At 47.4% G+C, this 19,241-nt stretch overlaps 1 protein-coding gene and 1 long non-coding RNA gene across 3 annotated transcripts in view; one reads left to right on the top strand and one right to left on the bottom strand.

Annotated features, from left to right (window-relative positions):
* Positions 1–19,241, top strand: part of Ppm1h (protein phosphatase, Mg2+/Mn2+ dependent, 1H) — a gene marked incomplete in the record, with an annotated part of 156,539 nt that overhangs the window by 79,432 nt on the left and 57,866 nt on the right. The window contains 1 exon segment of the mRNA XM_013520940.1: positions 9,641–9,759. Coding sequence (XP_013376394.1) covers positions 9,641–9,759 — 119 coding nt within the window.
* Positions 11,737–16,864, bottom strand: LOC106149965. 2 transcript variants are annotated; one of them, XR_001236459.1, is made up of 3 exons: positions 16,545–16,864; positions 12,441–12,541; positions 11,737–11,924 (listed from the first exon to the last, which is right to left on the bottom strand). It is a non-coding gene; the product is annotated as an uncharacterized LOC106149965 (long non-coding RNA). The 2 variants fall into 2 exon arrangements; XR_001236458.1 differs by lacking the exon at positions 16,545–16,864 and having other exon boundaries at positions 12,441–13,471.

Here is a 19,241-nt window from a genome sequence, read left to right as displayed (position 1 = left end):
AGGGGCAGGGCGAGTCTGAAGATCCCCAGTGCTCAGTGTAGCTCCTCTGCTGGTGAGTGGTGGCAGCCCAGCCCAGGCTGACATGCTATGGGTGTGGCAGGTAGCCACCAAGGCCCCAGAGGGTGCCCGAGGCTTCACCTGCCTTGCACACTGGTCGGGGAGGCAGAGCCCAGACTCACCGGCTCCCCGAAGATGTCTGGGGCTCAGCCCAGCCCAGGCAGATACACTATGGGTGTGGCAGGTAGAAATTGAGGCCCCAGAGGGTGCCCGAGGTTTTGCCTGCCTTGCACACTGATCAGGGAGGCAGAGTCCAGACTCACCGGGAAGCCTGGAGGTGTCCGGGGTTTAGCCCAGCCTGGGGCAACACACTATGGATGTGGCAGATAGCCACTGAGGCCCCAGAAGGTGCCCGAGGTTTCACCTGCCCTGCACACTGGTCGGGGAGGCAGAGCTCAGACTCACTGGGCTTTCCAAAGATGTCCGGGGCTCAGCCCAGGCAAGGCAGACACACCAGGTAAGATTTTTATAATGGCCTAGTGATACAGGAAATACAAACTCCCAACCTGAATGATATCTGTGATGAGTTTGTGTTCTCTAAAATTGAAGAATGAATTTTAGGAACAGCAGAGGTTAAGAGCAGAACATATTTATTGAGAGAAAGAAACCTTCTGTCTGAGAGAGGGACGGCGGGGGACCCAAGTGGGTTGCCCAGGAGCCTGTCTTTTTTAGGGACTTTTATAGGGCAAAACCACAAGGTGAGGCGGGTCCAAGGTGGAAAACATGGGAACTCGCTAGGTGGGTATGAGGTGGGACAAAACTATGGTCAGCCAATAAGATTACAAGTATAATTGTTCAGGTAAAATTGATTAAATTGGGATCAAATGGGGAAGCGAGTCACTTAGCATGCAGGCATGAATAGAGAACAAGGGCTTTTCCTGTAGGGAAAGTAACTCTTGGGCTAGTGACTCTTCCTGGCTTTTTCAAGGTGATTGCTACCTGTTTAGAATATCCATCTCAGAGGTCCATCCCTAGGGAAGTATGTAGGCGCATCTGTTTAATCTTTCATCCACAGCTGGAGGTGTCTTGTCTCCCGAACAGTTGCAAGGAATCTCATCTTCCGCACTGGCTCCTTCGAGGGCCTAGCCCTGTCTGATGGCCTATAATAATTTTAATATTTGTATCTAACTCAGGTGCCTATAACACTAGTGCCTTTGAAATACGTATGTACGTAAACGTGTATGTGGAGGCCACATATGTAAACTTTTATGGTGATGTCTAAAAAAGATACAGTAACATACAGCAGCATCTTCCTCCAAAAACCAACAGGTGATTTTTACAAGTTGTGCGCCTCCGTGAATTTTCGCATCTCATTCTTCACTCAGCAGCCATATGTTTGCTCTGCTTATCCTTGGTTCTCAAGATGCGTTACTTTAATACCAGTAACTGCAGAGTCCGCCACAGCAGCGAGCGATCAGAGCGCTGGGAAGGAGGCTGCCGTCGGGAGGTGGATGGTGACTGTAACAAGGAAAGTGGCCAAAGCATGCCCCAAGCACCACGGGTCACTCACAGTTCTGTGCTAGGTGCGCTTGTGACAGGAAGGGGATCTTGACATATGTGCTGCGGCAGTTAGTGAATAAAAAAGAGAGTGAGAGAAGGAAAAATCACCCTAAAGAGAGAAAAATTCAAGGGTGCGGCATCAGTGTCAGTATTTCCTCCTCAGAGCTGGACTACTGTGCCGTCCATTGTTGCTAGCCAGATGGCAGGCACGACACAGGTGTGTACAAACCCAGGTGAGTTGGTCTCTGTAGGAGAGAACAGAGGGGTTTTCTTCCCTTGTCCCTTATAAGCTTCTTAGCAAGATTTCCATAACAAAAGGCAGGTTAACCAAAGGCAGCCAATTTGTGTAGTACAAAATTTATGTGACACCGTAGACCTTGTAAGAAAATGATGATCCAGAGAAACATGTAAGCTTGTGTACTTTTTGCCTAGAGTTGATGAAAAATAGACATTTGTGGAGAAATATGATTGGACAGTGGGGTTGTGATCTGATTAACAGAAATAAACCGGGGGAACTTAGCAAGACGTGTTATGTATTTAGATTCTCTTATGTTGAGGGGTCTTCAGAATTTGGGGTGCTCCTCCCCTGTGTGATTGGGAGGGTGCCTCTAGAATGAGGGTCTTAAGATTTGCAGAGAAGAGAAGGGCAAGGAGGAAGCAAAATAGACTTTCCTTCTGTGTTTTCTCAAATGCTTACGTGACATATTTTAGGACTAAAGATCTGCACCCCATCATATCAACTTGGGGGATGCATGTCCAGAAGCTTGGAAGAAAATTTGGGGATGCAACTAAAACATTTATTAAGCATCTTTGAAATCAAAACTAGTTTGTGGAGAGAAATGGGCAGTTGAAATCAGACTTGTTTAACCACATTCCCACAGCGGGAATCAGAAGTAAGCTGGCTATAGGTAATTGCCAGCCTGGCTTGCAGACTTCCGCACCCTTGGCTTTGGGGCACATAGTTCTTAAATAATCATCTGGATTATTTAAGAAATACAGTGTCACCAAAGCTCTCAGGAAACATGGGGCACTGGAAAGACGTGAACATTCTAACTCAGAGCTGAAACGGGATGAAAGCTGTGGGGTTCAGGATGTGAAAATGTTTGGAAAACCTTAGCCAATAGGCAGACTATCCTTGACTTATGGTGGTTCAACCTACAATTTTTTTACTTCATGATAATGCAGAGGTAATGTCACTCAGTAACAGCCATACTTCAGATTTTGAATTATAATCTTTTTCTGGCCTAGTGATATGCAGCAGCAACAGAAAGCCATAGCTCTAGTCAGACAGGAGATCACAAGGGTAAGCGAAGGATACTCCACAGTATATTGTATTGCTAAGCTTTGATGTTCATCAGGTCAGGAATATTAATTGCATTTATGCCTTACGATGGAGTTTGTCAAACGTAACCCTATCATAAGTCATGGAGCATCTGTACTTCCATATCTTTTACTAAGAACACACAAAAGTGATAGCTAATTAAAATTTACCTTAAATCTAAAGGCAATCTTCCAGAAAAGAATAAACTAAAAGTTTGCAGTGGTTAAAAAAGTATTACATACAATTTAATTGGCAGCTTTTCTTTTGTTGCTTAGGGGTAATGAGGTAATGGTGCATCTACTAAATGGCATCTTAGATTTAATGAAATGCAGTACCTACTTGTTATCCTAGGAGAAAGCTAGCAGTGTCTTGAGATTGTGAGAGGCTTTGTATGTGAAGGAACAAGTGACCCAAGGCTTAAATCTCCTTTGAACCTGTACGTCCTTAGAGGGAGAGATGAGGCGGTCCCTGTAGGTAATGAAACAGCTGCAGAGGTGCCAGCTAGCCTGCAGGTACAGTATGTGCCTCGACAGATCTTTTTTTTTAAAACAAATATTCTTATACAACTGCCTAGGTGAATGTATACCAACTAAAAAGGGTACAAGGCTACCTGGTTAAAGCAACACCCAAAGGCCTGCTTGTCCTTCTTTTTGGAGACAAAGTGCTTGAAACTGCACATTTACCCTTGTAGGAGAGAAAAAATGCATGCATAGATATGCATATACATATATAATATATATGCATGCACTTTGTCTAGTTCACGGCCAGTGACCCTAATAACAAACAACAAATTGAGAAGAGAAAAGCATAAAACTTGTTTAGTGTAAATTGTATGTGATTAAAGATCCTTCAAAAATCAAGAGCCAGACAAGGGAAACTGTATTGTGTGGGTAGTCATACATAGGTATAGGCTGAAAGGGTTTATGTATGATCTAAGGTAGTAAGCTTGAGCAGGTGGGTAGCAGAGATCTGTTTGCTCTGAGTCTTCCTGATATCTCTGTATAACATTCCTTTCTCCTGGGTATGGAGTAGAACCTCTCTGGAATCAGGATTTGAGACCCATTTTCAGGTCAGCCAGGTTTTATGGTCTATTTCTGGGGAAGAGGCATAACAAGAATTCTTTACAGTTGCTGTGTTCTATGTGTTAGCGTCCTGTCAGTTCCAATTAAATGCCCGAGATCAGTCAAGTTAAAAACAGGAAAGGTTATTTTGGTGTACGATTTCAGAGCATCCAGTCCATGGTTACTTGGCCCATTGCTTTTGGGCCTCATGGCAGAAGCATGTGGCATGCTTCCCCTTATAGCAGCCGGGAAGCAAAGAAAGTCAGGAAAGGGGCAGAGTTCTCAATATCCCCTTTGTGGGACACACCAATGTCCTAACTTCTTCCACCAGCCCCCAAACCCCAAGGTTCCACCACCTCCCCACAGTTCCACAGGCTGATGAGCAAACCTTTAACACACGGGCTCTGCGGACACTTCCAAACTGTGGCAGCCTGTGTCTGCATTTTCCTCAAACGTCCAAGTGCCATTTGGGTGTAACATGTCCTGAACCTTACATACTCTTAGTCACAAGGCTTGTGAAGGAATACACTCAGGAAGGTCCTTTGGGTCCTGTCCTGTTTGGTAATAACACACCTGTCTGTTTTGTATCTATATTTACCATGCAGTATTAGTCCATTTTGTGCCACTATAACATAATGCCATAGGCCGGGTAAATTATTTACAAAGATAGAGTTTTTTCCTGTGGTTCTGGGGTCTAGGAAGTCCAAGGTCAAGGCCCCCACCTCCAGTGTGGGTCTTCTCACTCCATTTTCACAGGGTGGAAGGCAGAAGGGAAAGAGGCAGTAAGTCCACTCCCACAAGCCCTTTTTATGGCAGCCTTAATCAGTTATGAGTGCAGAGCCCGCATGACCTCAATACCTTCAAAAAGATTGCACTGGGGATTATTTCCAACACGTGAATTTGAAGATACACTCAGACTGTCGCACATAGTTATATGTACATTCATATGTCATATATAGATCTGTGCATATGACACATCACATGTAACCTTATACACTCACACATACCTGATTTTTATAATTCAGTCAGTCCTGTGTGTCATTGCATATTCTGTACATTATATTCTAAATGATAGCATAGGGTTCCTTTGCATGAATTTATGCTATATTTATTCACTCATGTAAGTATTAAATGATTTCTTTTAGATTTTTACTATTACACATAATGTCAGAAACATCCCTATAACCATGCTGAGTGCAGATATGTGTATTAATTTATTTTTAGCTGAGTGTGTTGATTCAGATTTTACAGTCCAGGACAAAAAAGTCACAGGCCTTTTGTGGCCCTTCCTATTTTTTGTAAGTGTCTTCATTACCTTTCTCTCACTGCTGAGACAAAATAGCCAATGCCCAAATTAAAGAAGGAAAGGTTTATTTAGCTTACAGTTTGTGGAGGTTTTAGTCCATACTCAGCTGGCTCCGAGGCAGGGTGGCACATGGCAGAGGGCAACCGTTCATGGTGGCAGAAGATAGCAAAAAGCAACAAGAGCAAAAGGGAGGAGCAAGAGAGAAGACTCTTTCTGTCCTTTATATTGTATGTAGGTGACCTGCCCCAGGGTGGGTGTAGCACTCACATCCATAATCCCAGCACTCGATCATGAATCAATCATAAACTCTAGAAGCTCGCCCCATGACTGCATGAGGCTTTGGTGGGGGACATCCAGACACAAACCATAACATTCCACCCCTGGACCCCCAAAGACTCATGTACATCCTTGTATGCAAAAGACATTTTAGTCCATCTCTAAAGAATTGCCAAAGTCCTAACAGTTTCAGCACTGCTGGATAGTCCAAGTCCCAATTCTCCTCCAAGATGTAAGGCAAACTCTTAGCTGTGAGCCCCTCTGCAAATGAAAACAAAGTTAGACACTTCTAATATTCAATGGCACAAGATACACATGACCATTCATAAAGGTACAAACAGGGATACAAAGCAAAGCAAGTCCAAAATCCAGCAGGGCTAACATTATGTCCTGTAGTTCCATGTGGAACATCTGAAACAATCTGTGATAAATTGTGAGCTCCAGAGGCCTTATGTGGCTCCACCCCTATGGCACTTCTGGTGGTTGAAGTTCCTAGGGCTCTCTTGGGCCTGCTTTGCTCTTTCCTTGCAGCTTTCCTCAGACAAACCACGTTTCTGGCTTTTCCAACCTTCTGAGGTCTCCACTGCACTTTTAGGATTCTCACTCACAGCTTTACACACTGCTGTCTCAGGCTACCCAGACCTTCTGAAATCCAGGTGGAGGCCTTCTTAACCTTAGAACTCTTGCATTTTTATGCACCTAAATCCAGTGCCATGTAGATGATGCCAAGGTCTGCTGCAACCTGGAGCAGTAGCCAGGCTTTCCTCTCTCTTGGCCATAGGAGTCGAGTGCCTGGATCGCTGGGCACTCTGAATCCGATTCTGAGGAACAGATTCTCTATGCTGCCGCCATTCTGGAACCTGGTACAGCTGCTGCCGCCATTCTGGAACATGGAGTTCTGGGGCTTTCTCCTCAAAGCAAAGTCTTTCACTTTTGCAGGTTTGAGGCTGCAGAGAGGGGAGACTTGCTGCTCCTAGTGATACCCTCAGGCCATCTTTCTATTCTCGTGTTCCTTCTCAGCAATAGAGATCTCTTCAGCTCTATCTTTGCAGTCCACTGGAGCTTTTTTCCTGGCCAGACTCACAATGTTTTAAGTCATCCTGCTGGGCACTTTGCTCTTGATTCTCAACGTAAATCTGACTAAAAGCCCCCAAGAATAGCCATGCCACTGCCTCAACACTGGACTGCCTTGCAATTTCTTTTGCCAGATTAATGAGTCCACCACCCTTAATCTCAGTTTCAGGCAAAGTTTCTGGAGTTCAACAATCAATGCAGTTCTTTGCAGCAGAAACCTCCCAAACCTGGTCTTTACCAGCAGGATTTCTGTCAGCCTCCTGGTCTTCTGAGTTCTGATCAGAATCTCCCATACAGAACAGCCGAAGGCGTCCTAGTGCTTCTCTTTCAGGTGGGGGTTGAAAAGCTAACATAGGATAGGATGGGTGTGTTGAGTGAAATGCTAAGCTCAGGCTCCTACACCTACCCAGTCCTAGGTGTTGGGCTTGGTGTTTTAACCTTTCTGGAATTTACTTTCCTTGTTTGTAAGTTGAGTCTAAGACATGGGCTTTGTAGCATTGCTGGATGAGTAAGGTAAGATACATACCCAGTACTCATATACAGCACCCTACCTCAGCATCAGTCCGGTTGCAAGTGGAAACCAAAAGCCTCCATGCTGATAGAGCCTCAGCATTGTAAAAGATGATAAAGAATACGTGACAGATTGCACTGTGTGTTGACAACTAAACTTCTGTTCCTTAGTTTTTCTTGATGGACCAAAATAAAAGAGGACTAAAATACTATCTACCCTTTTGGCATGGCTGGTTTCATGGGGGTGTAACTGACACACTTACACAGGGTCTTATGCTAACTTTAATGCACTGCTGTCCCTGTCTTAGAATTCTTAATTTTCACTAGAGGCTCCACACTTTCATTTTGCACCAAGCCCCACAAATTAAGTAACTATTCCTGTCCATAAATTTGTTGAAGGGTGAAATGAGAACTCAGAAGGCCTTGAGCATGGTACTCAGGATGTAATAGGATTCAATAATCATTAAATGGATATAATAGCTATTTTACGAGCAAAGATAACCATGATCAGTGCACTAGAGGTGTTTAATTACAAAAATAGTGTATGAGATATATAATTAATCTTATTTCACAGGTAAGGAAACTGAGACCCAGGGAATTAAATTACCTGCAAAAGTCACACAGTTTATAAATGCAGAACTTGGGCACCGACTGAAGTCTCACACAAAGGCCTCACCATTGGCTTACACCTTTTATTTTCATTTTTTAAATTTATTTTTTATTAGTATATGATTGCAGTACATAATGATTACATTCCCCGTGGTGAGTTGGTACATGCACATAACACATCTTATTTCTTTGCTACACCCATACTGCCCTGAATTTACCACATCTCACCTGATCTCAGAAGCTAAGCAGGGTTGGACCTGGTTAGTATTTGGATGGGTGATTTCTGCTATTATGTATTCATTCCCATCGTTTCTTCCTTCCTTCCTTCCTTTCACAGCAAGCTTCTTGAAGACCAGTGTTTAAGCTTCCTTCATATTCCACAGCAGCCCAAGTGTAATGCCCTCACAGAGTTTCAGAGCCCCTCCAAGAGATCCAGAATTCCCACCAGGCTGTGTCATCCCGTCGTGCCCTGTCCCCAAGCCTGTCCATAACGACTGCCTTCCTGTTACATCTCTGGCCAAATGTGACCACCTGGTAACAATTCAGCTCGCTTCCTTTGGCTGCTGATAAACTTAGCGTCGGAGAACTAATGTCTAACTAGCACCTCCAGACTACCATGAGCACCAGTTGGACACCTGCTGGCATCGGCTCGTGGGAAACGGACTGTGGAGGCTGTCTCTTACAGGTTGAGCATTCCTAACACAAAAATCCAGAATCTTCTGAAATGCCCCCAGATTCTATCTGAGCTCTAACATAATGCCAGAACTGAAAAATTTCACACCAGACCTCATGTGACAAGTGATAGTTAAAGCATAGGTACAGTGAAGATATTGTATCCAATTACCTTCAGGCTGTGTGTATAAGATGTTTCTAAAGTATAACTGAATTTTATATTTAAACTTAGTTCCCATCTCCAAGAGAACTCATTATGTATTTGGAGACACTAAAGAAAAATTCTGAACACTTTTGATCCCAAGCATTTCTGATAAGGGAGCCTCAAGCAGTGGCAATAAACCGAGGACGTGGCCATCTGTCCTGTCACAGGGAGCCTTTGCCTTCCTGCAGTGCCAGGCTGGGATGGACCCTGCCCACTCTTTTTCCCTGCCAAAAAGGAGAGATGGGCCATTCCACCACACTGCTGCGACGCCAGCGTGGGTTGGAGGTGGGACATTCGGGGGCAGGTATGCGGACTGTGTGGCCTCTGAGGGGGCAGTGAAAACACGAGCTTTCCGTCTCTTAGGTTTGAATTGTGAGTGTAACAGTGAGACTGTTTGTTGTTTCAAAGCAATCCCCTAAGTGGCTGCTTGCTTAAGACTTTCGTAGCATGAACTGAGATCTGGGGGGAGGGAAAAAGCCATCTGCTCCGGAATCGGCTTCCAGTGACAGGAGCAAAGACAGCAGAGCGAGCTGGAGGGCGTCCAGCAGAATGTTCCCGTCCGCTGCCTCCAGCCCCACCCTGCGGCCGCGGGCCCGTGTTTGCTGCACACTCACACGCGGCTTCCCGAGGCCGGGCCAGGCTGACTGCAGTATGAGTGAGGAGCAAGCAAAGTCAAGGCACGCCTGCTCGCCTTTGGCCTCACGACAGGCCATTCAGGGAACTAACTAACGCCGTACTCGATCTGAATTAAAACCTGAACTCTGGAGAAGCTCAGTCTCTCTTTTCTTATGCCTTTAGCTATGTGCATCTCTGATTGCAAATAGTTCTGCATATCAAATAAAAAAGTAGCATTCCTTTATTAATGAAGTGCACGGTGTTTGCTCATCTATTGATGTTTAAATTTTGAAATCTCTACTTCTCCTGAAATGTGAGGTGATTTTCTTGTTTGTGAACCGTGGCCTGTCTCAACTGGCAAAACATCTCTGAGTCTTATTTTTTCTTCTAAATATGTATGTGGCTTTTTCTCTTCTTCTTCTTTTTGCTATTAGGCATTCATGCAGCCTCACTTGCTAGGAAATGAATTCACACATCTGGAGTTCCCAAGGAGAGTACAGAGGAAGGAGCTCGGAAAGAAAATGCTGTACAGGGACTTCAATATGACAGGCTGGTAAGAACACGCCTTCCTCCGTGTGTGGGAAGCCACTTAATGCTGCTGGGGTCAAAAGAGGCGCCAGAGTCCTTGTGGCAAAGGCCAAGGCCCTGTGCCCGCTTCTGCTGCTCCTGCGCAAGACCAGTTCTCAAATCGCAGGCGCTGGTCTGTCTTTCTGCTTCTCTGAGGCCTGCGTCTGGAACACCAGGCCCTTAAAGCTGACTTAATTCCTCACTGTGCATGCAGTGGTCATTTGGGGCCTTTTAAAACTCAATGAGCTTTATGTTCTTAGGTCAGGGTTATCAAAGAGGTAGAGGGTTTCGAAGGAATTTGCCAAGGATTTATTGAGCCAAACCGGCTTGGGTTGAAATCCTGAGTTTGATTTTTATAAATGACGAAAGTTAGATTAAACTGCTTGACCTCTAGAGCCCATTTCTCCATGGATAAATGGGAAAAATAAAGATACACCCTTTGAAGGTTCATTGTAAAGACTGGCGGTAATGAGTTGATTTTTGTCACAGCATCACTTAGAATCCATAAGAAATTAGTTCCAAGATCCCCTACGTATACCAAAATCAGAGGTGCTCGATCAAGTCCCCTATATAAAATGATACAGTATCTGCATATACCCTATGTACATCCTCCTCCCTGTGTACTTTAAATCATCTTTAAATTACTTAAGATACTTAATACACTATAAATACTAATGTAAACAGTTGTTATTCTGTATCATTTAGGGAATAATGTCATGGAAAAAGACCGGGGCATATTCCTTACAGACACTTTTTCAACACATATTTTCCATCCATAATTGATCACATCCACAGATGAGAAACCTGTGGCTATAGGAGGCAGATTTTATGTTATTACGTGCAGACCAAAATGAAATAAGAACTCTTGCTGTGGTGTGTGTAATTCTGAAAACCACCTCTATACGTACCAAGCCCACGTCTGCAGCAGACCCCTGGCTAACACTAAGAACTCTTGCCTTTCTTCCATCTGAATAACAGGTGTAATGACAAGCGCTCACCTTAGAGGGTTGCCGTGAGGATTATAGTGACAGAGCAGCGCCTTGCACATGGAAGGGTGGGTGAAGAGCAGACTGTTACGCCCTGGGACCCTCATGAGTGTGGCCCTTGCCTGTCTGGAGCATGGTAGAAGCATGAGACAGCTCACTCTCCCCTCACCATGTCTGCAACCAAGGCAGAGCCGTAGCTTTCATGATCTCTTCTCTGTTGACCAGAATAGGTGAAACAGATGGTCAGAGGCCAGATTCCCATGGCGCTGACTACGCAGGGACCGCTTCTGCGGTGCATGCCGTCCTAAAGAAAGTAGGCCTACCCAGAAAAAGCAAGATGCTGACCTAGGGGGCTTCGGGTTGTCTTCTGCCAGCTGAAAAAGCCAGTCCTCACCTGGCCCCATTCTTTTTCCTCCAGCATGTGGCCAGCCAGCGATGGTTAGAGAGCCAGATTCCTCCCACCATCTGTGCCAAAAGATAATTTTTAAATGCGGCCCTATCTATTTCTCTCCATTTGGTCTGTGTGTGCCTGCACAGGACGGTAGCGCAGCTGAGGAGCGCAGCAGTCTGTGCGGCCTCCGAGTCTGATATTTGCCCATGCTCTGAGACACGGATGAATGTATCAGAAAAGGCTCCCCACATTTACCACTGAGTCTTTAGGCCCTAAATTATTTTATTAATTATAGTAATTATTTTAACCATGGCTGGGTCTTCTTTTCTTTTTCTTTTCTTTCCTTTTTTTTTTCTTTTGGTACCAGGAATCGAACTCAGGACCTTGCACTTGCCAGGAAGGCGCTTGTGCCGCTGAGCTGTATGCCCAGCCCTGGGTTTTCTTTTAAATCCGTTTGCATTCAGCTGGCAAAATAAACACTTCTTGAAGAAGGAAAATAACAGCCAGTATAATTCAAAAACCCAGAGTGGGGCTTTGGTCTGGGTGTTGTAGCACTTAGAAAGAAAGAAGCTTAAGAAACCCTCCGTTGTTTGGGGATTTTTATTGATTGATGGAGAGTCCTTGCAATGTTGCTCAGGTTGGTCTTAAACTCAGGTGCTCAAGTAAGGAAATCTTCCCGCTTCAGCCTTCTGAGTACCTGGGGCTGAAAGGGTGGGCCTCAACACCCGGCTCAAATCCATGGGTTGTACATGCTTCTTTGTTTAAAGAGCAGACCTGAAAAGACAGTGAGGAAGACGGCTCGGTGTAAGAGGAGAGGCCGTGGGAAACACACGAGCTTGTGCTGAGGGAACGTTAACAGGGCACCCGGGAAGCCAGGCGAAGAAGTTTAGATTTACTGTGGGAAGCGTAGGTTACTCTGTTCTATTCCTGAAAAGGGGAATTAAATGGAAGCAATGTTTTTTTTTTTTTTTGGTTTTTCTCTGGTACCGGGAACCGAACTCACGACCTTACGCTTGCCAGGCAGGCGCTTTTGCCGCTGAGCTAAATCCCCAGCCACGGAAGCAATGCTTTTGGAAAGCTATCTTAAGTTTGAAGAATACTCACTGCAGAAAGCAAATTCAGGTATCCAGGGGAAAGCTACCAGAAATACATATGAGAGGTCTCAAGGGCTAAACAGAGGGACAGAACCAGAAAACAGTTTTAAAAAAAAAAAAAAAAGAAAGTAAAAGAAACAAAATGATTTAGGCCAGGAATAAGTAGCAGAAATAAGTCATCCATGGCTCCAATTACCTATGTAAATAGGCCTCCTCGTTTGTTCCGTAAACTCCATGAGGGAACACGACGGTCGTCCTGTGCTGACACAGAGTGGATAGGCAGCAATTCTGTAGAAGCTGAAGGCAGAGGGATGTAATCGACAGAAAGGGGCGGGGTCAGTGTCGCGGACAGCCGGCAAGGAGAGCAGCAGCGATTAGCGTGTCCTGGAGACCTGCGCTGGAGGCAAGGCTGTTCGTTCTGTGCCCGAAGGCAAAGGAGATGTAAGCAGTGAACACAAGCTGAGAACTACCGTGCATAGGGTGCTGTCGTAGGAGGACCGTCCCTGCTGCAGTTCTTCCTATCAGTTCCTAGGGGAAGGGAAGCGCAACCTACGGCGACTAGCGTTGGAGAGCCCTCCTGAGGAGACGACAGGCATCGTCCCTTTGATGGGCAAGATGCTTTCAAAGGCTGTAAACATCCCGCTCAAACTGCGCAATAAGACGCTGGTTTTATGTCCCTTTTTTTCAGTCTCTTGAAGCTCTACTCTTTTTATAAGTGGCTTGTACATCTTTCTCTTTAACAAATGGTAAAAATTGCCCTTATTTTGTAATTTTTTTTAAAGGTAGACAAGTTGAGGAACTGAATCACATCCAACTTTTATACACATTTTCTCTGCCTCCCACCCTGGGTACATCTTTCTCTCTCACACTGTGTCTGTCTGTCTGTCTGTCGGTCTCTCTCTCTCTCTCCCTCTCTCTCTTTTTCAGCCTGGTCCTGTGCAGATAAGCAGTCCATAAACAGGCTGCTTTTAATTGTGTGGACCTTCACAGAAGGTGCTAAATCATTGAGGAGCTAAGGTTGAGAATGGCTGCAGTCAGCCATGATTTGATTTGTTTTCAGAGTAATTCCCAAAACGGCTGTTGGCTCACAGGGTTGGCTACTAGCTGAGATTTATGTACGCCTTTGTGCATTTCCTACCTGACTTTATTTTGGTTTGAAAACAAAAGTTATGGAGAAGGAAAGCCCTTTATATCTTGGTTAGAAGAACCTGATAAAGTTTAAAAACAGTTTAGGCTGGGGATTTAGCTCAGCGGCAAAAGCGCCTGCCTGGCAAGCGCAAGGTCGTGGGTTCGGTTCCCGGTACCGGAGAAAAACCAAAAAAAAAAAAAAAACAGTTTAGACCAGGGCCTGTGTAAACTCCAACCACAACGTGAATGAATTTCTCTTTTAAATATTTTTACCCTCCAACAGAAGACCTCAGACTGAGCAGGGGTGTAGTTGCCTTTCTTAGTTGTCCGTGGAAGAGAAGGACTGGAAGATTAATTTTCTGGAGAAGGAGAAGTGAGGATCCGTAGCGTTCTTCCCATAAAAGCCTTGAGTTACTACCCCGTTCTTAGCACCAGTTGCAGGATCGATGAGCATTTGGAGCATGTCTTGCTCAAGGCTGCACGTAAGACCTTACCTAGCCCCTCCTTTATATTTGCCTTCAGTGTTGCCTTGGGCTGTCGACTCACTTCCTGGAAGCCTGTCTAACAAAGGGTCCCCTACTTCCCTGTTGTTTGATCCTTCAAATAAATTCCTAGTTGTGGAGATTTTTTTACCCCAGCCCCATTAATCACGGGTGTAACGGGGCCAGCTGACAGTTATTGGAAGAGCTATGAGCCAGACGCTACAATGAAAGCTTCTCCTAACTCCTCGTGTTTAACTCTTAAAACATCCCTGTGAGGTAGGCATACTGTACAGGTGAGGGCACTGCGGCGCGGAGGCTGAATTGTGCGGGGTTTCATAACCAGTCAGAGGAGAACCAACCAGGCGGCGTAACTTCGGGCATGCTCTCTTGGCTCCTGTACTGAACTGCAAACGAGGGAGTGCTTCTTCCTTCTTCCCATTGTGCAGGTGAGCAAACAGAGGCTCAGAGAGTGCACGCCCCAGTGTCAAAATAAGAACTAGAACCCAGGGTTCCAACTCTGATTTCAGGGCTCCTGCTGCTGCTGTGTGCCAGTGACATTTTCTTCAGGGTGAGACCGGACATCATTACTCCGTTTTGAGCTCTGTGTAAATGCAAGCAAAGGACCTCTATCCACTAGGATTGGTATCTCCTTGACACTCCTCTAGGGAGCAGAAGGGTGGAATCAAGCCTGTGAGGAGCAGCGAGGCTTCCTAGCTCCCAGTGTGACGCAGTAGACAACCGTGATGTTTCACCCCAAGAGTGTGCATGCTTTGGGCCTGGGATGGTAGGAGAAGATCCCCCAAAGAACCAAGCTTCCTATGCTTAGGAGAATCAACTGCATTCATTAGAGGAGCAGCAGGCCAGCACTCCGTGGTGCGTTTGCGGCAGGGAGGAAGTGTGGCAGAGGATGTCAGCTCTGGGAAGCCTTGTCTCATAATTAAGGATGAGTCTGTTGCCTCCTGACAGGATTCTTTCTCTCCTGCCCTAATGCTTTCTCGGAGACTGCGGAGCAGCTTGGCAGGCCCAGATTGTGTAGGGGACAAAAGGTTATTGTCACCAGGCCCATCATAATGCAATTGGTCTCTTCCCCAGCCTCCCCCACCTCCCTCCCCCGCTCCTTGGATAGTTTGCTCGGTGGCTTGGTTCATAAAGCCTTTGTCTGTGCCCAGCGCTGAGCTGGTCCCTGGTGTGGCCTTCCCTTGCGCTCCCATCACCCACGCTGCGCTCACCTTCAATGTCTGCTGTCGTCGTCCTGGTGCCAGAATCCCCAGGCTGGTGCCCCCCGCCCCAGACCTTTGTGTGGAGCTGCTATGGCAAGAGTCACACTGTAGCTGGCATCGTGTCATCCCGAGAGCTCAGTGTCCCGACCCACCGCCCTCTGAGCTGTCTCAGGCCGTAATTTGCTGGCAAGCCCCCGCCGTTACTGACTTGACACAGTTTCTCACAGCTGGCTTTGTGGCACCAAGTCCCTGCTCCTGTGGCTGCTGGCGGTTTTGCTTTCTCATGTAGGATCCGTGTTCTTCGTGCCCCGTGTCCAGCCACATGGGGCGATGAGCCAGGCAGGGGCCCAGGATGACACTGGTGTGGGAGGGGGCTGTGATTTCACCCCTGGCTTCAGGCCAGGATCTCCGGCAGCTGTTCCTGGGCTGCTGGGATTTGTGGAGAAAGGAAGGGGCCAAGGAAGAAAAATCCATCATGTGAATGTGAGATTGCATCCAGATGGTGCTGGTTAGGAGCAGTGTGCACCAGAACTCTTCCGCTGAGCAGAGCCTCTCTAGCCTTTGTGATGGGCTTGCTTCAAGAGCCAGGCTGGTCTGGGGACTTAGCTGGCACGGCTCCCTTAGGAAAGAGCGCTGCTTTGGCAATGGGCCTCTTGATACTTCACTCTGCCCAAGTCTCTCGTTTGTGAAACGCTTCCTTTGACCATTGCTGCCGACCTCTGCGTCGGGTCGGGAGTGGGCTTTGTCTGCCCTTTTAGGGTTTCCGGGAAAGAGAGATTCCCCTAGAAAGGGTCTAGGGATGGTAAACTTTTACTTCTGTCTCTCGAAGCCCTTAACTTTTTATGATTCTGACTTCAGGATGTGTCAGGATGATTTTCACCTCCTTTGTTTCCCTGAAAACTATGGACAAATTGGGGGATCTTCCACGGAGAAGAGGGCTGTCAGCGCCCATTTTCTGTTCTCAGCGCTCCCCTGCTCTGACGGAGGCGAAGGAAACCTTTTCCATTTTCGACGCTCTGTGGCGCAGCAGCCGCTAACCGCTCGTGGCCATCTCAATTTCAGTTAAAATGAAAGAAAATAAAAATCTCATTTCCCAAGTCACAGCGATCACAGGCAGTTCGGCCAGGTGCAGGTAACAGAGTGAGCGTCCGGCGGGGGCGGGGAGCCGGCGCAGGGAGCTGCCTGTGCCTGAATATCTCAGCGGCACACGGTTTCGGAAAGGACAAGCACGGGCAGGAAAGCAAACAGTGTGGGCCACGCTGAGTCAGCTGGGGATGGCGGCACCCCACCTTCAGGTAGATCTTCGGGCCATCAGTCCTTGTGTCCAGGAATGATGGGCCTCACCCCCAGCTGTCCCGCACTGGACAGCAGAGAAGCTGCAGCCTGCTGCCACCCTGAAGAAATCCCAGTTTATCTCCCCAGGGCAACACCCACCCCGCAGCTCCCCAGCCCGGCCCGCAGCCCCCTCACCACTCCGGCCCTCTGCCTCCTGGACTGGTACCAGCTGTCGCCACTTCTGTTCCTCTTGCTTTTCCTTGTACTTCGTGGGGAGTATTTTGGACCGAGAGAAGGTGATTAAAAAGCAGCTGCACTTCCAAGCCTTCCCACTCTGCCTGGGTGACCTTTAGCCTCCGTCTGCGGCCCTGAGCCTGGCTGGCGGGGAGTGGGGGGGGGGGTGCGGCGCAGCCCCGGAGCCCTGGGCGTCTTATCAACCAGCCGGAGGTTCTGTGGGGAGAGGGACTCCCTGGCGGCGGCCCCAAGCGTGGTTTGGCGCTGCCGGGTCAGGTTTTATAAATACCCACAGAGCGTCTAACTTCCTCTTTATTGCTCTCCGCGCGGCCCTCTGACAGCACGTCCCGGCGGGGTGACAGGTGAGTGGATGAGCAACCTGAGAAACACCGCAGAATGCCCTCTGAAGCCGGCTCCAGAGCTGCACCTGCATTTAACATAAATTGATTTATTGACTCAAGCACAGAAGCCCTGTTACAGAAACCCGGGCTTTACCCTCCCAAGACCATCCGACAAAGCAGCGCCTCTGATGCTCCTCGTTAGCTTTTCCCGTGGTCTCCAGGCAGCTTTTAGAGGGACAGTGGCCCCCTTTGGGGCCAAAATGTATACGCTGACCATGCCTGTGAGTCTAATTAGCTTGGGATTAATAGTCTTAGTTGGACGGCCTACACTTCCTAACAGTTTGTCTCTTGAGTTTTAAAGAGTAACTGAAAAATCCAAACTCGGTACTTCCTTTTGCTAATCACGCTTACCCTGATCTTTGGAAATTTACCTGCTGATGTCCCTGACTGGCATTTTGGGGGCACAGAAGGATTTCTCAGTCCGGCCCCAGCGCAGATCCCGACATTACTGTTGTGCCACGGGCCGCGGCAGGAGGCTTTTTAGACTCTCCAGAGAAATATCACATTTTCATTTCATAATTACTTCACAAGAAAGCAGGCCTTTCCCTAGTGAAAGCTGGTATTCATTTCCTCCCAGCAACTTGTATGTTCATAATTTAATAATTACGGGCCACCTTGGCAGCAGCAGTCTGATTATTGAAAGCAATCGGAAAATCCGACTTTGCAGAGGAAGGCGGGGCTTGGTTATCATTTCAGAGAATTTTAACCGCAAACCTCAGTAGATTATCCAAGAGGAGGATTGGCTGGGGCGGGGATTAGGCACCCGGGAAGACCTGGCGTTCCCGCTGAAGTCGGAGTGGGTCGGCCGTGTGGGGAGGGGCCTCTCCCATGGCCTGCAGAGCCAGGACGATGAATGGTTATTTGCAATGTGCATGTTCTGCATCTTTTCAAGATTTGCAGCTCTCGCTGCAGGAACAGCAGGGGAGAAAGCCGGCCCTGCTGTGTCCAGCACATGCCCTGACAATGATGAATGACTCCCCGCTCCCACCCGGGTGGGAGGCCCGTGGAAGTGATGGGGTCTTCTCAAATGGTTGCAGGCCAAGACAGGCTTTGTCAGGCCACAGGGAGGAGGAAGAAGAGAGAGGCCTCACCAGCTCGCTCCCTGTTGATCGTGCGTTCACCCTGAACACGCGTGTGCACACACAGACACCCTCACGTCTCAGCTTTCATGATAACCGTAAGGTTTTCATTCCTGAAGTGGTCAGGCAACGTCTAATCCTTTCTTACTCCTCAGGCCTTTTGAACAGTTCAGCGTTTACCTGTACCTATTCACAGACCGCTGAGCAGAGCATATCTACCGTGCATCTCCTGTCACTGGTGTTTGGGGGTATGTGGAACATATGCAGTGGTAACATAGCTCCAAGTCATCTAGGCACCCAGGAAGTCCTGGCGTTCCAAGTGCTGGCAAAAATCCCTGTTAAAATAGCCACTGAGCTATAAAGGATGCTCTTAAATACCAGTGTGGCTTGGACAAATCATATCACTGCTCTTGGCCTCGGTTTTACCATATGTAAAATGGGTTAATCACAGTACCTGAGGGTAGTTAGGATGTCATGAGCTAGGATGATCAGGTGCCATGGCTTGCAGGCTGACTTTATGACTGCCCTCCTGGTTCTGTATACTGGACCTCTGAATGTACCCACCACGTACACTCAAGGAGCAGGGACACCATGCCCCTCGGTGGCCAAAGTGTGTCCTCCTATAGGAGGGAGTGAATCACAGAGGACCGTGTTAGTTTCTGAGCCGTTATACACAACCCAGGACTGGCCTTCTGGCAGGTGATGGAATAATGCCATTTTACCTTTCGTAGGTCAGCTTTCCTGTTACTGGTACAAAACGCTTGCCACCTGCAGTGTAGAGGAAGAAAGTTTTAATTTGGCCCATGGCTTCGGAAGCCCATGCTCTGCTGGCTCCAAGGCAGAAAAGCGTCATAGCGGGAAGGCATGGTGGAGCAAAGCTGGTCATCTCCAGGCAGCCGGGAAGCAGAGAGAGAAGGGAGGAGCCGGGAGGGAGATGCCCCTCCAGAGGTTCATCACCGGTGACGCAGCTCTTACCAGTCTGCTGATCCTTACAGAGCCCCCTCCTCCCCAGGAGTCTCCTAACCCAATCAAGCTGATAGTTAAGCTTGTCATACCTTGAAAAAAAATTTTCTTTTTAGTACTAGGGATGGAACGCAAGGACGCTCTGCTGTGGAGCTGTATCCCAGCCTTTTTATTTTTATTTGAGACAGAGTCTTACTAAGTTGCCGAACCTGGCC

Source organism: Chinchilla lanigera, unplaced genomic scaffold, assembly GCF_000276665.1.
Source record: "Chinchilla lanigera isolate Chin_1 unplaced genomic scaffold, ChiLan1.0 scaffold00057, whole genome shotgun sequence".
Classification (NCBI taxonomy): domain Eukaryota; kingdom Metazoa; phylum Chordata; class Mammalia; order Rodentia; family Chinchillidae; genus Chinchilla; species Chinchilla lanigera.
Note: the sequence above shows the minus strand (reverse complement) of the source record. Positions and strands in the feature narration are given on the sequence as shown.